This window comes from Apodemus sylvaticus, chromosome 22 (assembly GCF_947179515.1).
Source record: "Apodemus sylvaticus chromosome 22, mApoSyl1.1, whole genome shotgun sequence".
NCBI lineage: Eukaryota > Metazoa > Chordata > Mammalia > Rodentia > Muridae > Apodemus > Apodemus sylvaticus.
Window position 1 is genome coordinate 17,590,647 of NC_067493.1, and position 21,639 is coordinate 17,612,285.

The 21,639-nt window shown below is 48.0% G+C and overlaps 1 protein-coding gene across 1 annotated transcript in view; it reads left to right on the plus strand.

Annotated features, from left to right (window-relative positions):
- The window catches only part of Flt1 (fms related receptor tyrosine kinase 1), a 173,075-nt gene that overhangs the window by 134,940 nt on the left and 16,496 nt on the right, over positions 1-21,639 (plus strand). The window contains exons 18-24 of the mRNA XM_052167989.1: positions 1,526-1,630; positions 7,120-7,233; positions 8,558-8,646; positions 15,169-15,325; positions 15,778-15,875; positions 17,603-17,725; positions 19,739-19,850. Coding sequence (XP_052023949.1) covers positions 1,526-1,630; positions 7,120-7,233; positions 8,558-8,646; positions 15,169-15,325; positions 15,778-15,875; positions 17,603-17,725; positions 19,739-19,850 — 798 coding nt within the window. The remainder of the gene's footprint in view (positions 1-1,525; positions 1,631-7,119; positions 7,234-8,557; positions 8,647-15,168; positions 15,326-15,777; positions 15,876-17,602; positions 17,726-19,738; positions 19,851-21,639) is intronic.

Below are 21,639 nucleotides of genomic sequence, written 5' to 3' on the forward strand. Positions count from 1 at the left end.
CACACACACACACACACACACACACACACACACACACATCCATCCTTTAGGGGAAGGAACTAAGTAAAGGAAGGCTAATTAACTGAAGGTTTATTAGCAGGGCAGTCTGAGGAAGGAGACTGGAATGGAAAAGAAGGGTTAAATTAATATAACATTCTAACTGGCAGAATTTACTTTTGGCCAATAGCATTCTATCTGCCGCCGCCCTCCCCACCTCCCCACCCCCCACCCCCCACCCCCACCCCCCGCCCACCCTCCCTGCTCCCCTGAGGACACAGTACACAAGAGTCGAAAGAAGTTGACTTTAGAGCTGGAGAGCTGGCTCAGCGGTTAAGAGCACTGACTGCTTTTCTGAAGGTCCTGAGTTCAAATCCCAGCAACCACATGGTGGCTCACAACCATGAGTAATGGAGTCCAATGCCCTGTACTGGTGTGTCTGAAGACAGCTACAGTGTACTCACATAAATAACACAAATAAGTAAATCTTTTAAAAAAAAAAAAGAAGAAGAAGTTGCCTTTCATGGCTTACTCTCCTTTGGGCATATCATCCCAGGGACAGCCGCTTTCTTACGGGGCTCTATTTAGCTTCCTAATTGTGCAAACGCGGACTCTAGATAGAAAAGAACTAAGGATTCCAGGGAGATTCCACCTAACGGGCTTTCACATACACACGCACGCGCGCACGCGCGCACGCGCGCACATACACCCACCCGACCTCCAGTCCCTAGTTGCTAACCTCCAGACCTCCCACGGCTCTCGCTCCATTCTGCTGTAATTGGACAGGGCCTCCTTTATACCAGTTGCCACCCCAAGGACTTGGCGGTTCAGACAGTGCCCTTCCCTTTTTTGAGTCAAGTTGGCTCATTCAAGAGTTGGGAAAGTCATGGATTAACAGTCACTGCAGCAAAACATAACAGGCACCACCAAAGATACCCTGCTCACTTACAGCTTTTGGTAATCGCCTCTCTGGGGTTGAAGCAAATTACTACCTGTGTTTGATGGCTCATGTGCTGAAAACCACAAGAGCTTGTAATGGTCGGATACCCGTGTCAGCTACTAGGAAATGCTCTGACTAGCACGGAAGTCTGAGAAACAACCGAGTGCTGATTCTTGAGATCCGAGGCATCGTTACACCAACCATAGTCACCGCGCCATTCATCTTTTTACAGAAAACGTAGGGAATGACCTAAGCAGCAAGATACAGGGCTTGGAACATCTTAGTCATGAAACAGGGGAAGGTCCCTGGGTTTGGTGTTTTCTCTCCTCTGAGAGAGAAAGCCACTTTCCTTCACTGAGTGTTCTAGAAGCTTAGATTCATCTTGAAGGATGCGGTGGGGTGCGGCGGGGCACTCAGAGGCAGATGAACGAGTTCGGAGGAAGGGACACCTTCCTTTGGGGTCAGTCCACTGCAGAATCCCTCTCAAAGATGCATACCTTGTATAATGCAAAGCGGCATTTCCTTCCTGGAAAAGATTCAGGCTTGCTGTTGGCTTCGCAAACAAACCAAGACCTTCTTCTATTGTAGGCAAATCGCTGGGCAGAGGGGCTTTTGGAAAAGTAGTTCAAGCCTCTGCATTTGGCATTAAGAAATCACCTACCTGCCGGACCGTGGCCGTGAAGATGTTGAAAGGTAGGTGTGCCTTATGCCGGGCATGGCTGTCAATCACCTTTCTGCACCCTCCATGTCGGGGCAAGATTCATGTACCCCAGGAACACACCATCTGTCTCTGTTTCAGCCAGAGCTTCTGTGTGCCTGGACTGTAGAGTCAGCTACACCAGCCCAGAATAAACCTTGTCAATGGAACAACTCAGAACCGCAGGCAGGAAAACGATCTCTGGCACCCTAAGGTCTTTATTTTCTCACATTCCAGACAAGACACCTGAGGACTTACGTCTATTGTAGTCTTGGATTCAAAAGGTTACAGTTGCCATGGTCCAGGTCTACTGTGGTTGTCAGGAAACTGCACACTTCACAAATCCCAAGGGCTCAGCCTGGGTTTGCCCTCACTATAAAGGGAGACTGAAAAGCTAGAGAAAAATGGTTGATCCAAAATTTTATTCTATGATGCTGTCAAGCCCTGCCCAGAAAACATTTCTTTATAAATAATAATTGTTTTTTTAAAAAAGCAATTCCATCTCTCTTATGTTGAAAGAGAACCAAGTCATAGACTGCTGGGTAGAGGGATGGCAAATCTCACTGTGATGTACAATTGCCACCATCACACAGTCTAGAAACAACACTCAAGGAGGAGTGTGTACACCAAACCCTCGAAGAGTCATGTGTCCTCTGCGGTGTGAAAAGACTTCATTTTCCCTCGTGGGATGAAATAAGTCACACTGTGCTTCAGATCCTTCAGATCAGGATTTCAAAATCAAGATGGAGGCAGACCGAAAGCAAACCACTTCTGGGCTTTCCACAGTATCCAGGATGGTGGGGGAATTTTTCTGCTTTGGTTTCAGTTTTGAGAAAGGTTCTCATGTTACCCAGGCTGGTCTCTAACTTCAGATCCTGCTGTCTCCACCTCCCAGTGTCTCCACCAGGCTTTGCTGGGGAATTTTTAAGGCTCAGGGACATGTGCACACAGCTCAGACTCCCAGAGAGGTGTCCAAACTCTTGTACTTCTTACTCCATTGACACCATACTCTGGAAGCCTGTGTAAACACATTTCTCACCCCGAAAGGGCTGTATTCATCAGCAAAAACCAGATAAGCATCCTTAAAGGAATGAGGCTGAGCAATATACCATAACTCAGCCTGGACGTGTGCTCCACAACACAGTACGGTGACTACGATCACTATAATTTATTATATTTGCTCATTATTTTGATTTATGTCTATGTGTGTGTGCCTGTTTGTATGTGTACCACATTCATGCATGTGCCCACAGAGGCCAGAAGAGGGCGCCAGGTCTCCTGGACCTAGAGCTATAGGTGATTGTGCCAAGTGTGGGTGCTGGGAACTAAACCCAGGTCCCCTAAAAGAGCAGCTAGCACTCTTAACCACTGAGCCACCTTCCAGCCCCACCCAATATGCATGTGTGTGTGTGTGCATACATACGTATATATACTATATATATATATATATATATATATATATATATATATTATAAGGAACCAGAAGAGAGGAGTTTAAAAGCTTCCACTGCAAACCAACAAACAAATATTTAAGAAGGAAATGTTACTGAATTAGGTCACTACACTTTATACATATAACCTGTATTGTAGCCTACCCCATAAATATCCACAATTGTTACTCTCACCTTGCCATAAGGAGTTTGCTTGGGGCAGACTGCCCAGACAGGAGTGGGCATTTCTGTGAGAATGTCATCAGGCCAGCACTGTCCTCTACCCCTGGGCTCTGAGGAGAAGTGACATCAGTGGGTCTTCTGCTGGGGAAAGCATCCGACTGGGCATCACCTTTTCTGTCACCTACCCTGTTGATGCGCAGTGTTACTCCCCAGTTGCAGATAGGAAAAGTGGCTCAGAAAGGTCTAACCATCTAAGCTGCAGACCCCAGGTTTTTCTCCTTGCCAAACAGGGATACTCTCTTCAGGGACTGTTAAATTATAAGAGAGAAGGTTCTGGCTCGGGATCCTTTTCAAGGCCAATCTCGTCTATGTAAATTCAGGGCTGAAGAGATGGCTCTTCAGTTAAGAGCACTGGCTTGACACAGCTTCCGTTCCCAGTACCCACATGGCAGTTTACGGCTGCCTGTGACACCAATTCCAGGGGATCCAGTGCTCTCCTCTGGCGTCCACGGGTACCAGGCACACATGTGCATGCAGTCAAACACTCACACACGTAAAACAAGAGTAAATTAATCCGTATAAAGGGATCTTGTTTCTACTGTCAGCACTGACAGAAAAAAGATTTCCACAAGACCCACACCATAGAATTCCTTAAATAAAATAAAAACAATTCCCTGAGCTTTCTGGCTAAAAGCTGTTCATTCTCTGCCCCAGGGGAACTGGAAGAAAGCATGATGTCAGACAAAGGGCAGAGTCAAAAGCTCTGTCAGTGTGTCCGGAACATAACCTTAAACTTTCTGGAGTTTTGGAAAAACTGTCCATTTGGAAAAAATGTCCAAAATGAGAAAACTAATCACGCTGTTTATCCAAATATATTTGTTGAGCAGACACTGTAAGCCAGCCCTACCCCACCGGGGCTTCAAGTTTATCTGGTTATTATTAAAAAAATTATTCCATCTTAATAAAATACTATATCACTACCTACTACAATATTAAGTGTGCAGACCTTTGACCCACTTACAGGACTCTGTCCCACAGAAGCCTTTGCCTTTGTGCGTGCTCACACTGAGGTGTTCTGGTATAGCTTTATTTGTAATAGAAAAGAGGAAGAAAGAAAGAAAGAAAGAAAGAAAGAAAGAAAGAAAGAAAGAAAGAAAGAAAGAAAGAAAGAAAGAAAGAAAGAAAGAAAGGAAGGAAGGAAGGAAGGAAGGGAGAGAGGGGGAGAGGGGGAGGGAGGGAGAGAGAGAAAGAAAGAGAGAGGGGGAGGGAGGGAGGGGGAAAAGAGAAAGAAAGAAAGGAAAGAAGGAAGGAAGGAAGAAAGAAAGGAGAAAGTGGGGCTGGGGAGATAGCTTGGTCTGTGACACGTTTAACACAACCATAAGGATCTGAGTTCGATTACCTGACGCTCTAGACCACAGAGAGACCCTGTCTCAAAATACATGGTGGATAGATCCTGAGGAATGACACCTGGGTTTGTCCTCTGGCACACACAGACACACACAGACACAGGACACCTGCCTGTATGAGCTACACAGAGACAGACAGACAGACAGTCAGACAGACAGACAGACACCCAACTGAAGACTCTATATGTCAGAAGAAACACATTAGTCCATTAAAAGGAATGAAAAGAGGGCTGGAGAGGTGACTAAGAGGTGACAAACACTTCTTGTCCTTGTCCTTGAGGACCGGAGTTTAATTCCCTGCACTCATATAAAATAAAAATAAATAAAGCTTTTATTTTTATTTTCTTTTTTGGTTTTTTTGGATTTGGTTTTTTTCGAGACAGGGTTTCTGTGTATAGCCCTGGCTGTCCTGGAACTCACTCTGTAGACTAGGCTGGCCTCGAACTCAGAAATCCGTCTGCCTCTGCCTCCCAGAGTGCTGGGATTGCAGGTGTGCGCCACCACCGCCCGGCTAAATAAAGCTTTTTTTAAAGAAAGAAAGAAAGAAAGAAAGAGAGAGAGAGAGAGAGAGAGAGAGAGAGAGAGAGAAAAAAGAAAGAAAAGAAAGAAAGAAAAGAAAGAAATGAGAATTCCTGATATTAAAAGGGGTAGAGAATCAGTGTGTGTGTGTGTGTGTGTGTGTGTGTGTGTGTGTGTGTGTGTGTGTGTGTGTGTGTGTGAGATGAAAGTCAGAGGATCACTTGCAAGAGTCAGAGTCAGCCCTTTTCTTCCACACATGGGTTCCGGGGATCAAACTAAAGTCATCAGGTTTAGCAGCAAGCTCCTCACGCACTGAGCCGCTAAGCTAGCCCTCAGCGGGTGTTTATGCGTGCATATGGGAAGGTCTGAAGCTCACTCTGTTGACAGTGGCTGCTTCCAGGAAGGTGACTGGACTGCAGTGACTGCCCTTCTTACTCTAGCACCTCAGATGCCTTGCTTTGCCTTTTGAACTCTTCATCATTTGTCTGCTTTCAGAGTTGAAAGGTTTTGCATATGCTGGGCTGTGCTCTGCCACTGTGACCGCCTGTATGTACACACCTGCAGACGCGCCCGCGCACACACACACACATGCACAGGTGAACATGCGTGCACACACGCTCTCGCACACGCCCTTCACAGATCTCCATACTCATACTATTGGAATATTTTACAGTAACACTTTTTAGTATTTTTTTCTAAACAACTAAGGTTATGAATACAAGCGGGGGGGGGGGGGGGGCGGGGGGGCGCACGCCTGTAATCCCAGCACTTGGGAGGCAGAGTCAGGCGGGTTTCTGAATTTGAGGCCAGCTTAGTCTACAGAGTGAATTCCAGGACAGCCAGGGCTACCCAGAAAAACCCTGTCTCGAAAAACTAAAAAATAAAAAATAAAAAAGATTATGAATACCGGGGCTAGAGAGATGGCTCAGTGGTTAAGAGCACTGATTGCTCTTCTGAAGGTCCTGAGTTCAAATCCCAGCAACCACATGGTGGCTCACAACCATTCGTAACAAGATCTGACACCCTTTTCTGGAGTGTCTGAAGACAGCTACAGTGTTCTTGCATATAATAAATAAATAAATAAATAAATAAATAAATAAGATTATGAATACCTCAAAAATAAATGACAGGAAAAAGAATGGGCAGGACGCAGTCTAGAATCTAGACTGTTGGTTCTTGGACTGACACAGGTCGTCGCCAAGAGTGAAGTTAAAGTAGGGGGGTTAGGGACATTTGCTGCTCCTGCAGAGGATGCGGGTTCCATTCCAAATACTCATATGGTGGCTCACAACCATCTGTAACTCCAGTTATGGGGGTCCTGTCCAGTGTCTTTTTCTGGCCTCCACAGACATCAGGCACACACGTGGTGCAGTCACAACACCATACACGTTAAAAAAAATTAATTAATTAAAAAAAAAAGCTAGATAACATGAATCCTAGTTGCGGGGGGGGGGGGGGGGGGGGAGGGGGAGGGATAACCCTTGAATTCCAGGTGTGAAGGGATCTAGAGAGACAATAGCACGTTTTAAAGACATTTAGAGAAGTCGTTTAGCCTGATGTTGTAGAGCCCCTCCCTAGAAAGGAGAATGAGAAGGACTGAGTTTAAGGGTGAACGCCCTGCCTGAAGGGCTCAGGCCTCACCTGTTTCTGCTACAAGGGAAGCCTCTGGAAAGCGAGGTCGTGAGGCGCCAGCTCTGAGTCAGTACATTGTCAGCACAGCCTGGTCCACCAGAAGGAAACACAGCGGGCCGCAGCGCACTGCAAAGGATGTTGGCTCGGGAGGGTCGGAGGAATGAAAACAGTCTGGCCACTTGGCCTTTTGCAGAACGTGGGGGAAGTCAATGAAGCAAGGACAAACAAGGAGGGCAGGGCGGAAGCAGCCTCCAGGGCAGGGCGGAAGCAGCCCCATTGTCCCGGAGCCCTGACTTTTCCTTGCTTCTCACACAGAGGGGGCCACAGCCAGCGAGTACAAAGCTCTGATGACCGAACTCAAGATCTTGACTCACATCGGCCATCATCTGAATGTGGTTAACCTCCTGGGAGCCTGCACCAAGCAAGGAGGTAAAGGAGACAGGGAGGCCTGCGCCATCTGTCTTGCTGAGAGGGGAGCCCTTAACCCACACAGCTCCCTCCCCTGGCCCACTCCCCATCCCCCAGAAAATGGCCGCCCAGTCCTTCATCGGAAGAAAGCCTTCCCTTTTAGATATTCTAGGTATCCCAAGAGGAGATAACATAGAGCTCCCTCTTTTCTGATCGGCTCTCAGGACAGGCCTTAACCAATAGGACAGGTGACAGGAACATGGCTGTGCTGTTGATTGTTGAGCCCAAGCAGGCCCTTACCAGGCTTTCTTCCTCTGTGACAAAGTGTGAATGCTCGGGTGTAGGTATGAACGGATGCTAAAGTCTTGCCGGTGCTGAAGAGTTATGCACATAAGCGGTCTTCAATTTCCCAACGCAGAAAGCAGGGGTGGAGGGGTGTGGGTAAGAAAAGAAGGTAGTGAATAAAAAGGCGAGCTAGGGTTTGGGGACCTGGAAAGAGAAAGAGTCCTAATGAACCAGACCAGGCCCCCATAGCTTCTGACCTTGCATAAGCGTTCTGTCTCCTTCAACCTTGTACCTTTGAGATGTGAGCCTCCAAGGCTGGACGGCTGAGCCCCAGCCAGACCTGCTCCTTAGTGGGGAGACCCCAGCTCTGGAAGCAACTTCCTTTCTGGAACCCTGTATGAGGGATGAGGGGGTGCCAGCAGGAATCAGAACACCCTGTAAAGTACGGATAGTAACTGAAAAAATCACATTACCAGAGAGACAAGCTCTATCCTCAGGGAGCCTCCAAGAGATAGCAGGTACCTGCCTCGGTCCTTTCTTCACAGTGGCCTGTAGAGTTTGCTGGTCACTAGCTTCTGAACTACAGGGGCCATACCCACTTTCAAACAGAAGTAGTTCTGTGCTATTGGGATAGCACGGAGTAGGACAAAGGAAACTTCCACGGTGACACCTGAGACCCTCAGTGCAGATTGGCTTCCCCCCCCCAAACCATTTTCATTGCAGAAGGATAGGAAGGGGACAAGCAGCCTGTGTGCTAAGCATGGCTTGCCTGCTTTGAATAGTCTAGTCAGGGTGGGGAGAAAGTGAAAAGGAAAATTTTGTTTTGTGACATTGAAATATCTGTGTTCATAAAACTTTATTGGAGCGGGGCCATGTTCTCGGTCGTATCAACCAAGGCCTGTTTTCATGCCACAGGGGCTGAATCAAGTCCTTGATCCGTGGCCTCTAAGCTCAGGTACACTCTCAGGCCCTACACATATAAAAACAAGCTGGTCTCGAGGTAGGGCTGACCGGAAGCTGTCAAATGGCTGCCTGACCTGGTGTGCTGTTTGGGCTGCAGGGCCTCTGATGGTGATCGTGGAATACTGCAGATATGGAAACCTGTCCAACTACCTCAAGAGCAAACGCGACTTATTCTGTCTCAACAAGGTAAGGATTCGGCCTGGTCACGCCGTTGCTGTGGCCTATGGGTCCTGACCACAGTCCATCTCTGAGGGAAGTCAGGGCAGGAGCTGAAGCAAGGATGACAGAGGAACACGACTTGCGGACTCACTTCCCCTGACTTACTTAGTCACCTTTCTTAGAAGGCTCAGGCCTACCTGCCTAGCGATGGTGATGGCGCTGCCCAGTGTGAACGGGCCTTTTACCTCAATCGACAATCAAAAGAAAAAAAAAATCCTTCCACAGACACGCCCACAGGCCACTGTGATGAAGAGAACTCCTCAGGGAAGGTTCTCTCTTCTTAGGTGACTCTAGTTTGTTTGTGTCACATTGACAAAAACTAGCCAGGCCTGGATGTTAAAGGCAGAGCAGTTTTTAATAGCACCGCTTGCGTTGCCATCTAGACTGGAAAACATAATTCTTTGGTCAGGCAGGAGTTAAGCCTATGTAGCTTTGACTGGCCTGGAAATCACTGCATAGAGCAGGCTGGCCTCGAACTGAGAGAGATCTATCTGCCTCTGTCTTCCAAGTGGTTGTGTGTGTGTGTGTGTGTGTGTGTGTGTGTGTGTCTGTGTCTATGTTTGTGTGTGTTGTGTGTGTGCTTTTGTGTGTATTGTATGTGTGTGTATGTGTGTGTTGTGTGTGTGTATATTGTGTGCGTGTGTGTAGTGTGTGTAGTTTTTGTGTGTGTGTGCGTGTGTGTATTGTGTGTGTGTGCGCGTGTGTGTGCATGCGTATGTGTATTGTGTGTATAGTTTGTGTGTGTGTATGTGTGTGTGTGTATACACATATGTGTAGGTGCACTTTACCCATGTGTGAATCCCAGAAGTTGATGTGGGGATGGCTTCCTCAGCTGCCTCTCTACCTTAGTTTTTGAGATGGGGTGTCTGACTGAACCCAGAGCTAGCCGATTCCTCTAGGCTGGCTTGGCAACAAGCCTCAGGGGTCCAGCTTCCTCTGTCTCCCCTTCCTAGCAAGGCTCTGTGTAGATGCTGGGGATCTGAACGGAGGTCCTCATCCTTGCACGAGACTTTATGCACTTGTTCTCAAAGCCATACCCGTGACTATTCGTGGCTTCACTTATCAGAGAAACTAAGGGCACAAACAACTGAATGGTTTCCATAGTTACCGATAGACCAGTGATGGACTAGAACTAGAACTCATGTGTGCTTAGCCTACTGCTGTCCCTCTTCTGTTTCATTATTGTGGTTGTGGTTGATGTATATTTGTGTGTGTGTATGTGTGTTGTATGTGTGCATGTAGTATGTATATATGTATAGATATATATGTGTGTGTGTCTGTGTGTTGTGTGTGTGTCTGTGTGTATATGTGTGTGGTGTATGTGTGTTTATGCATATTGTGTGTGCATGTGTGTGTGGTATGTATGTGTAGTATGTGTGTATATGTGTGTGTTTCTGTGTGTATTGTGTGTGTGAGATGTGTGTGTATGTACATGTAAGACATACGTGTATGTATGCATGTTGTGTGTGTATGTATGTGGTGTATATGTGTGGTATGTATATATATGTATGTGTGTTGTGTATATATACATATATGTGTGTCTGTGTGTATATGTGTGTGATGTTTGTGTGAATGTGTGTGGTATATGTGTATGCATGCATGCTATGTGTGTGCATGTGTGTGTGCATTTGTGTGTGTGGTGTGTATGTGTGGTATATGTTTATATGTATGTGGTGTGTGTGTGTATATATATACATATGTATGTATCTGTGTGTTGTGTATCTGTGTATATATATGTGCATTGTGTGTCTCTGTGTATGTGTGTGAATGCGCATGTGTGGTGTGTGCACATGTATATGCACAGAGGCGGAAGGAAGATATTGGAGTCTTGCTTTGTCAATCTCTTCCTTACTCCCTCAAGCCTGGGTCTCTCACTGAACCTGGAGCTAGGCTGGCAACTAGCACACCCCAGTCATCCTCCTGGCTCCACTTCACATAGCACTGGAGTTACAGGTGTGCCAAGCCACTACACAGCTTAAGTCTTGTTTTCTACATGCATGCTGGGGGTGGAATTAAGGTCCCTCTGCTTTCCCAGGGAGCCCCTGCACTGGCTGAGTCATTCCGCCCTGGCCCTCAGTAACGCTGACCCACTAAATAAAGCTGTGTCAGAATAAAAGGAACATTGGAGGAGGCCGGGGAATGACTCTCAGAGGGAGGAAACTTGCCTGGCTGGTACCAAGCCCTAGGATTGATCCCCAGACCACACACACACATACCACATGCATACACACACATACACACACATACATACATACACACATACCACACATACACACACACACACCACACACACACACACACACACACACACACACACACACACACACGCGTGCGCGCACGCATACATACTCCACACACACACACATACCACATACACACCCACCACATATGCACACACCATATACACACACACCACATATACACCACACACACACCACATACACACACACCACATATACACACATACACACATACACACATACACACACACACCACATACACACACAGCACATATACACACATACACACACACATACATACATACATACATACACACATACCACATACCACACACACACACACACACACACACACAGAAGAAACAAAGGAACAAGAATCCTGGGAAGACGCAGTGCTATGTTCTGTGGTCCCACTGGCCTTGAACAATTAGTCAGTCTCTACACTTCAGCTCCTGTATTAAGTGGCGCTAATAATAGAACCCAGGATGAGACTGTTGGGAAAACGAAACTCTTCCCTTAAGCGTCTAGTTATCCCCTTTTGTCATTTTTGATCCACTAGGGTGTTGAAGAATGGGGTGTGGCTCAGTGGGGGAGTTCTTACTTGTCACGAGTGAGGCCCTGTATCTGTCCCCTCCCCTGCATTACAGAGACAGAGACAGAGAAAATCAGAGACACACACACAGAGAGAGAAACACAGGGCGAGACAGAGACAACAGAGAGTCCAATCAAATACATTTGAATACAACTATTCTACATAGTTGACCGATCCTTCAGACGTCTAGGAATGGTGCCCATCTCTGCTATGTAGGGAAGACACCACAGAGTACAGAATACAGCCGATGTTGCAGGACCTGCCTGCAATCCTAGCTGCTGAGATGAGAGGATTGTGTGAGCCCAGGTGTTAGATATCAGCCTGGAAAATAGAGTGAGACCAGGAGTGGAGAGATGCCTCAGTGGTTAGGAGCTCTCTCTGCTCTTCCAAAGGTCCAGAGTTCAGTTCCCAACACCCACATTCGCTAGCTCACAACTGCCTGTAACTCTAGCTCCAGGGGATCTGATATCTCTACTCTCTGAGGGTGCCTGTGCTTATATGCATGCATGCACACACACACACACAGACAGACACACACAATTTAAATATATAATATATAATACATATAATATATATTATATATTATATATGTGAGAGAGACCCTGTTAGAAAAAAGGACTGGACAGCTGGCCCACCCTTTCATTCCAGACTATGATTTTATCAAAGATATAGGTGTCCCACCAGACTGTCGAGAATAGATCACATATTCCCCCATTCCACTGTTTGAGACAGGGGTCTCACTATGTATCCCTGGCTGTCCTGAACTCACAGATATCCACCTACCTCTGTCTCCTGAGTGCCAGAATTAAAGGTGTGTGCCACCACGCCCAGCTATAGTTCCCCCTTATAAACTAGGTCTTCACAAAAATTGAAATCTAACATCCATTTGCTGGTTTGTAGCTATATGTGTGGCCAGAGAAGTCAGGAAATGGCTGGCAAGATGGCTCAGTGTAGAGAAAGAGCCTTGTTGCCAAGCCTGATGACCTGAGTCTAATCCCTGGGAACCACATGATGCAAAAAGAGAACAGACTCCAGCAGGCTGTCCTCCGGCTTCTGCATTTGTGCACGCAGCAGACAAACGCAAATACACGCATAGCAATGTAATAAAAGAATTGGCTCGAGGACACAGTAGCCACGGGCCGAAGAAAGGAGAGAGACCTGTCTTGCTTCACTCCCAGCTTTAGAACTTTTCCTCTGAACCCCACTAAATAAGGGGTGCAGTAGTGCCCTGAGCTGAGAACCACACAGATCCCTGTTGGTCCCGATGTCCTAGCCTGGGCTCAGGAAGTGCTAAGCCCTCAGAACCCTCCAGGGACTTGGCAGGATGGAACGTTTGGGTTTGTGCGTCCTTTGTTTTGAAGAGCTTGCTTCCTTTTGGGGCTATATTTAATGGTTTGCTTCCCCGTGGTACTTGGTGGAGCTGTGCTTTGTGGAAAACTCATGACTATCTGTCACATTTGGAGCCTAAACGAATAGGAAAGAGAGATGAAGGAACAGACCAAATCCGTCAAGACTCTTAAATACGCTTCGTGATTAACCCGTTATTCTGCCTTAGTCCCCAAAGCTTAACCTGTCTTTGATGACGAGCTGCTGATTAGCATAGCAGAACTGGGGTGAGAAGAGGGGTAGCCTGGGGACAGGTCCCACTCAGTAGCTTCTGAGAGGTGTGAGAAAGAAGGCAATAAGTTTCCAGAAAAATAAAACTCCAGACTCCGTCTGAGCAGGGCTGGCTGCCTCCTGGAGAGAAAAGTGATGTTCTTTCTGACTCTTTGACTCTTCACCTGCCCCGAGGGAGGGAAAGGTGTCTAGGGGGTGTTACACAAAGTATGAATTCTCTTCACTCCTGAAATCCCAGACAGGACTTGGGAAGAGCTGAGACAGCAAAACTGCCTTCAAGGACCTGACAGGAGGGAATGTTTGGATGGGGCGTGTCCCGGGAGAATCTCTTTTCTGGGTGTGGGAGTATCTGTACCCTGTGTTACAGTGTTGTTTGCTTCCCTACCTCCTAAAGTTTGCTGGGTCTTCTGCTTGCTCCCCAGCGCCCTCTAGTGGAAGGATCACTCCTACTTAGTGGACATCCCAGAAAAGTCAGGGCAGGATGCACAAGCTGGTTAATCCAAGGGCTGAGCCTGCTTTCCTCCCAGCTCCTGGTATTGCTGTCTAGCAGAAGCCAGGCTGTAAGGTACACAGGTCCCTGTGGGTGAATATACACGTGTGGGTACGCATGGGCACACGGCGCCATCCTGAAAGCCACTGGACAGGATGTGTTTCTAGTGTCGAGCAGTCGATGAATTACTAAAGGCAAAACACGGGCGTCCTTTCCCACGAGGCACAAACTATAATAGAGTGCCTTTCAGATGCGGAAAAGGAAATTCAGGGAAAAAAATTAAGAGGATTTGCCCAAGATGGCATGATTAATAGAGGAACCAGAATATGGAGAATGCAGAGGAAAACACCAAGATGCCGGTGCCCAGGGAGAGCAGCCTTCGCTGTTCGTGTTAGGATACAGTGGCCTGGCATCCTCATCTGGCCGAAAGGGAAACCAAGAGCAAAGTGCCTCTCACCTCCTCTCCCCAAGGGAGTCAGAGGAACTGGTAACTTGAGCCTCTGCAGGGATTGTGGACAGAGCCTGGTTCACACCACCCGAGCGAGGACTATCCAACAACAGGGCATGTGCTATGAAAAGCAGCAGAGACAGACATGGGCGCTCACCCAAGCTACATTTCAGGCTTTGCTGGGGCTTTGATGACGTCACTCTTCAGAACCAGCTTGCATACAAATCGTTTTTATAAGAGAGAGATGACTGGGGGCTGGAGAGATGGCTCAGCAGTTAAGAGCACTGACTGCTCTTCCAGACGTCCTGAGTTCAAATCCCAGCAACCACATGGTGGCTCACAGCTATCTTTAATGGGATCTGATGCCCTCTTCTGGTGTGTCTGAAGACAGCTACAGTGTACTCACACACATTAAATAATTAAAAATGAGAGAGAGAGAGAGAGAGAGAGAGAGAGAGAGAGAGAGAGAGAGAGAGCTAAGCCATTAAGAGCACTTGCTGCGCTTGCAGAGGACTGGAGTTCCGTTCCCAGCACCCACACTGGATGGCTTACAACCCGCTTTGGCCCCAGCTCTAGGGAATCCAGTGACATTGTCTAGCTTCTGTGGACACCCAAATGCCTGTTTGCATATACATAAATAAAAATAAAATAAATCTGTTTTAAAAACAAAACACAAAAGCCAAGTCAGATGGTGGTAACACACACCTTTAATTCCAGCACTCAGGAGGTAGAGGCAGGTGGATCTCTGAGTCCCAGGTCATCAAGGGTTATACAGAAACTCTGTCTCAAACCACCCTCACACCTTGTAAAACAAAACAAAACAAAAGCCAGTTTTTTGACAATTGTGTCATAAAATACCATAAACTCTTGGGGAAATTGAGGAAGTATATGCTAGCTCACACTAAGTGCCCAGTATTTATCAGCTGCGAGGATCTGGGGTATTCTCTAGGAGCCCATGCAAGAGTACAGAAGATTCTACAGCCTGGGCAATAACTGCCTAGCACCCAGCATCCTTTTGGGGCCCAGTGGTACATCCAGTCCGGAAGGCAGCCATCTCCGCCCCCAGGCCCCTCTCACTCCTGTGTTTCTTGTCTGTGCCAAGGACGCAGCCTTGCGTATGGAACCCAAGAAGGAAAAGCTGGAGCCAGGCCTGGAGCAGGACCAGAAACCCCGCCTAGACAGTGTCAACAGCAGCGAGAGCTTCACCAGCTCCGGCTTCCAAGAAGACAGAAGTGTGAGCGACGGGGAAGGAGACGAGGGTACGTATCCGTTCCTCGCTGGCCTCCAATCTCGGGTGTCTGTACAACAGACTAGACAACTCGCACATCACTTCCTTTCTTATTTATCACCCTAATGAACATCCTGGGGAGTGGGGAGGGGGTGATGTCCTGGGGAGATAAGATTTGAATAAACGATTATTTAGAGCTTTGCTAATTTTGACAGGAACTTCTCTCTGCTCGGTCTGTCCTACCAGGTCACGTCCATTGCGCCCAATCCCCATTCCCTTACCCTTCACCTCCACCTCCACCTCCATCCCCACCCCTCAACCCTGCAGCCTGGGGAAATCTCTGATGTTCCTGTTGAGACACAAAACTCTCTTGCCAATGAACTGTGGCGTCCTTGGTGTGTCTTATACTTTGTGAATATTGTTTCAATAAGCTGGGATTTGGTGTCGTCACAAAAATCTTTACAAGATTCTAATGCTCGGTAGATTACAGTGAGATGTCCAAGCAGCCCCTCACCATGCAGGACCTGATTTCCTACAGTTTCCAAGTGGCCAGAGGCATGGAGTTTCTGTCCTCCAGAAAGGTCAGCTCATCTCTTTACAGTCTTTAACTTTATTTTTTTAAAAAAAATAGAATGTTTTTTAATACTGCAAATCTTTTATATATGCATATGTATACGTGTACACATATACACATACATATATACATGTACACACACATATACACATACACACACACACATACACACACAGGTATAGAGTGCTATGTCCTCAGACACACCAGAAGAGGGAATGAGATCCCACTACAGATGGTTGTGAACCACCGTGTGGTTGCTGGGAATTGAACTCAGGACCTCCGGGAAAGCAGTCAGTGCACTTTACCACCAAGACATCTCTCCAGCCCCTTCTTTAACTTTCTTAATCAGAGATAAAAAGGGGTTTTGAGTTTTTCAAAAGTTTTCGCTTTACATTTTAATGTTTGTTTTCATGTATGTTATTAAGCTTAGCACATGCGTGTAAGGGAGGACACACACGTGGTACCTTGCATTTCTCTTCCCTAATCCCCACTTCTATTTTGAAATTTTAAATGATGTTTGAAAACATACAAATTACATATGTTAATCAATACATGGTAATGACGTCAAGTCTCAATATGATATGCTGGTTACTGTTTAAATCAGTCTGAATATATTTTTATAACTTGATGGTAAAATATTTGAAAATGTATTCTGCTACCGTTTTTGTCTCTTTTTGAGGCCCGAGCATACACCTCTGCTGTGAAGATCTTTTCCTAGTATTTGTTTATACTTACATACTTAACTGTACAACAGGCATCACCACAGTAACCTTGATTTGCTCTCGTATGGAGAGGTACCAGGATGGTAAGCCCTGGGCCCCTGCAGGTAGAATTGAAGGGTAGAATCTTCCTGGGTATTTTAGACTACACAAACCCAGGAACGCTACCTTCTATGGTGCCCTCTGGCACACAGCCAAACTCTCTAGGCTTCATGGAGAAGCCGTCTTCAGTACACCCAAACAGGGCTTCTCGAAAACCCTCCGCTCAGCTGGGCGGTGGTAACGCATGCCTTTAATCCCAGCACTTGGGAGGCAGAGGCAGGCAGATTTCTGAGTTCAAGGCTAGCCTGGTCTACAGAGTGAGTTCTGGTCAGCCAGGGCTACACAGAGAAACCCTGTCTAGAAACAAACAAACAAGCAAACAAACAAAACCAACCTTCAGCTCAAGCCAAGCCATGACCATCCCGGCACCTGAGAGGCTGAGGCAGGAGGGTCCCTGGTTATATGCCAACCTGGGTGAGTTTACCACCCAGGTCAGCGTACACTACACCTCAGGAGTCTGTCTTAAAAACAGCAACAACAGCAAACAACGTAAAAACAGCCAACAAAGCAAAGCACCCCGAACCACAGCTCCCCAAGATCTGCTCTAAGAGGTCTCGGGGAAATCCCACTAACCGGCAAAACTCAGACCGCCAGTGCAGTTGACCCGTATGCTCCCACGGAACAGGGGCCTGGCTGACCTAGAACGTGTCTTTTGGGCCACCTGAACCCCACCGTGCTTGCACAAGAAGCACATTATGTTTACAGTGACTGGGTGTGTGTTCAGAGATGTTCCCTCTCCCATATACGAAATGGTGCTTAGAATTAAGAATAATGATACTAGGACCAGTGAGCTCACACACACACACACACACACACTTTTTTTTTTTTAAATAATGTGGCAAAGTGGATGGATACAGGACTTTGAGCTGCTGGATTAAGGAAGTACATTTATTACATAACTGTTTTATTATAGTGCATTCATCGGGACCTGGCAGCACGGAACATCCTCTTATCTGAGAACAATGTGGTGAAGATTTGCGACTTTGGCCTGGCCCGGGATATTTATAAGAACCCCGATTATGTGAGGAGAGGAGATGTGAGTGAGCTCCGGTGCTCTTCTGATTCCTTCCTACCCTGCTGTGTGTGGACCACAGGCCCTTGCGCACACACACACACACACACACACACACACACTTCTCAGCAGTCATACCCTGCCCCCCAAATGCCCATGTGGTTCTGTGAAGACGGGTAGTCCAGGAAAGCTGGGTACCAGAGAATTCTTGGGAAGGAATCTTCTCCTTCTGTCTCTGATCCCTGGCTGGGTACCCGGCCTGACAGCAGGACGGCCTGAGACTTGTTAACCTAAGCAGCTGACCGAGCCCTGCAGAGACCACATCAGTCTCTGCCTGCCACCCCTCTGGGAGTCCCATGTCCCACTGAAAAGAACAGTGTGGCCTCTTCCCCTCAGATAAACCCCGATGATTGATTTAGCAGGTGTCTGTACTTCCGGAAAGAGTGCAGGCAGGGTACACACTATCTTGAAGGGAGGAAGCTGCTTACCTCCAGGGACGCCTTCCTTGGGACCCCTCTGCCTTCTGGCTCACGCCAACCTCTCTTCCCCATTTGTTTTTGAACATAATGTTATTTGTCACTTACTGGGTGACCTTTAGTGTCCTCTCCTGTCTGGCCTCTGCCAGGAGGACTTCAGCTAAGAACGTCTGGACTCTCTTGATCGCTCTGCAGCGGGGGACTCTCAGACTGTAGGAAATATACACATCACCCAGCAGCCTTTCTGAACCAAAGCTTACTGTCCTCCTCACCACAAATCTTTTGATGTAGAAGGTCCACAGGGAGGGTGGGGAGGATGGGGAGAGGAGGGAGGGGAGGGAGGAAAGGGAGAATGGGGAGGGGAGGGAGGGGAGAATGGGAAGGGGAGGAAGGGTGGGGAGAATGGGGAGGGGAGGAATGGTGGGGAGAATGGGGAGGGGAGGGAGGGGGAAGGATGGAGGGAGATTATTTGGAATCTGCATTTTCAACAAGTTTCTGGACCATACTATGTGGACACCCCTAGCTTTCAGAAACCCTTCTTAGTTACTGTTTCTTTTCTTTTTAAATTTTATTTTATGTGTATGAGTGGTTTACCTAAATGTGTGTCTGTGTACCACATGCATGCAGTGCCCAAGGAAGCCAGAAGAGGGCATCAGCTCCCCAGGACTGGAAGTTGTGAGTCACCCTGTGGGTGCTGGGACCTGAACCCACATCCTGTGTAAGAGCAGCGAGCTCTTTCCGGCCGAGCCACTTCTCAGCCCCTCAGCTGCTCCTTTTCTAAGAGGAGTGTAAACATCCCAGTTTGCAGTGGTGCTGTGGCCCGCAGAGATGGCTTCAGGCTGTGTTTCAGTTTGGCCCCCTTTGTTGTCCTTGGCGTCTGTCTGTTCCTCCACTGTCTTGCTTTGCTCCCCATCCCCCACCCTCGCCAGCAGGCCAGCTCCCAGCTAACTCACTGTGGTCCCCGCTGTGGGAACAGGTCTGCATGCTCAAGATCCAGCCATAGAGTCTCCTAAATGGAGAACTTTAATCGCAATCACCTTCCCTCATTCCAGGGATGTGGGAGATTGAATGGGGACTGAGGCCAGGACCTCAGACATACCAAGTGTACATTCCACCCCTGAGTCACTCCTAGCCCCAAGTTCAAGACATAACAACCTGTCCTTTACATAGGGATGGTTTTACAATTTCTCTCCTTAGAAGAAATTCGTAGGAATCAATACCAATTTTCAGGGTATTTCCTAATTCAAACCTCTTTACCAAGCCCTTAGTGTCCCTGCTTAGGCAGGGAAGGGACCATAAGAACACAGCTTCTTTAAGAACCATGGATCAAGGACCTTCTGCCTACCCTAGACAATTCTACTTGCCTTGTCTGGTCTCCAGAGGCCTGAGGATGCCTCTAATGCCCTCTTAGCAACCTGCCGTGTGCTTTATGGTTCTCTCTGGTGTAGGAAGCTGCAGCTGCTCTGCTTCTTCCTAAGTGTGAAGGGGAAGAGGACTCCTGGGCCCTGGGTGTAGACATCGCTTTTGTTTGCATGCTCAAGACCCCACTGCTGTCTTCCAGACTCGACTTCCCCTAAAATGGATGGCTCCTGAATCCATCTTTGACAAGGTCTACAGCACCAAGAGTGACGTGTGGTCCTATGGAGTGTTGCTGTGGGAGATCTTCTCCTTAGGTAGATGTGGGGGAGGGAGTGTTGCTGTGGGAGATCTTCTCCTTAGGTGAATGTGAGGGAGGGAGTGTTGCTGTGGGAGATCTCCTTAGGTGAATGTGGGGGAGGGAGTGTTGTGGGAGATCTTCTCCTTAGGTGAATGTGGGGGAGGGAGTGTTGCTGTGGGAGATCTTCTCCTTAGGTGAATGTGAGGGAGGGAGTGTTGCTGTGGGAGATCTTCTCCTTAGGTCAATGTGGGGGAGGGAGTGTTGTGGGAGATCTTCTCCTTAGGTGAATGTGGGGGAGGGAGTGTTGTGAGAGATCTTCTCTTTAGGTGAATGTGGGGGAGGGAGTGTTGCTGTGGGAGATCTTCTCCTTAGGTGAATGTGGGGGAGGGAGTGTTGCTGTGGGAGATCTTCTCCTTAGGTGAATGTGGGGGAGGGAGTGTTGCTGTGGGAGATCTTCTCCTTAGGTGAATGTGGGGGAGGGAGTGTTGCTGTGGGAGATCTTCTCCTTAGGTGAATGTGGGGGAGGGAGTGTTGCTGTGGGAGATCTTCTCCTTAGGTGAATGTGAGGGAGGGAGTGTTGCTGTGGGAGATCTTCTCCTTAGGTAGATGTGGGGGAGGGAGTGTTGCTGTGGGAGATCTTCTCCTTAGGTAGATGTGGGGGAGGGAGTGTTGTGGGAGATCTTCTCCTTAGGTGAATGTGGGGGAGGGAGTGTTGTGAGAGATCTTCTCCTTAGGTGAATGTGGGGGAGGGAGTGTTGCTGTGGGAGATCTTCTCCTTAGGTGAATGTGAGGGAGGGAGTGTTGCTGTGGGAGATCTTCTCCTTAGGTCAATGTGGGGGAGGGAGTGTTGTGGGAGATCTTCTCCTTAGGTGAATGTGGGGGAGGGAGTGTTGTGAGAGATCTTCTCTTTAGGTGAATGTGGGGGAGGGAGTGTTGCTGTGGGAGATCTTCTCCTTAGGTGAATGTGGGGGAGGGAGTGTTGCTGTGGGAGATCTTCTCCTTAGGTGAATGTGGGGGAGGGAGTGTTGCTGTGGGAGATCTTCTCCTGAGGTGAATGTGGGGGAGGGAGTGTTGCTGTGGGAGATCTTCTCCTGAGGTGAATGTGGGGGAGGGAGTGGTTGGAACAGCCCCAGAAGCAGATGTCTATGTCCTATGCAGAGTATGCAGTGGACACACCCCACACTGAGGTCTGCACTTGAGCCCACTACATACAAAACCAGGCGGAACAGTGTGGGATGTCAGAGGCCGGGAGAGGGCATCAGACCCTCTAGAACGGAATGGATGTGGGGCTGGAAATTGAACCTAGGGTCTCTAAAACAGCAGCCCGTGCTCCAGCCCATCCACTCTGGGTTTCTAGGAAACAACCTCAAAGGCATATTCCGTCAGATGCACACAGGGATGGCGCAAGGCACCCTAAGTGTGGAAACTAGCCAAGAATCTCTCAGGCTTTGCCAAACTGAAAAAAAAGAAGAAAAAAAATGTCTTTCACGGCAAATAAAATGCATGCAGTAACACCCCTCGGTTCCTGTAATGTGTGAAAAGCATTCCCCTGCTTTCGATGACAGGCACCTGTGGCTTCCAGTCCTTGAAAGCAGCACGGTAGCTCTAATGGCCTTGCAGTGACACAGTGCCAAGTCCTGTGCTTGTCTCCCAGCTGCTTCCTATCAACAGCCATCACTAGAAAGCGCAGGCAAACTCACGCTGGGTGTCCTTGGCCAGAGGGCTAAGCTCAGTGTCCTGCGATGCCTTACCCACCCTACCTAAGCCCAGGCTACCCACAAGAGGATTGGCTCAGCACTGTTAAA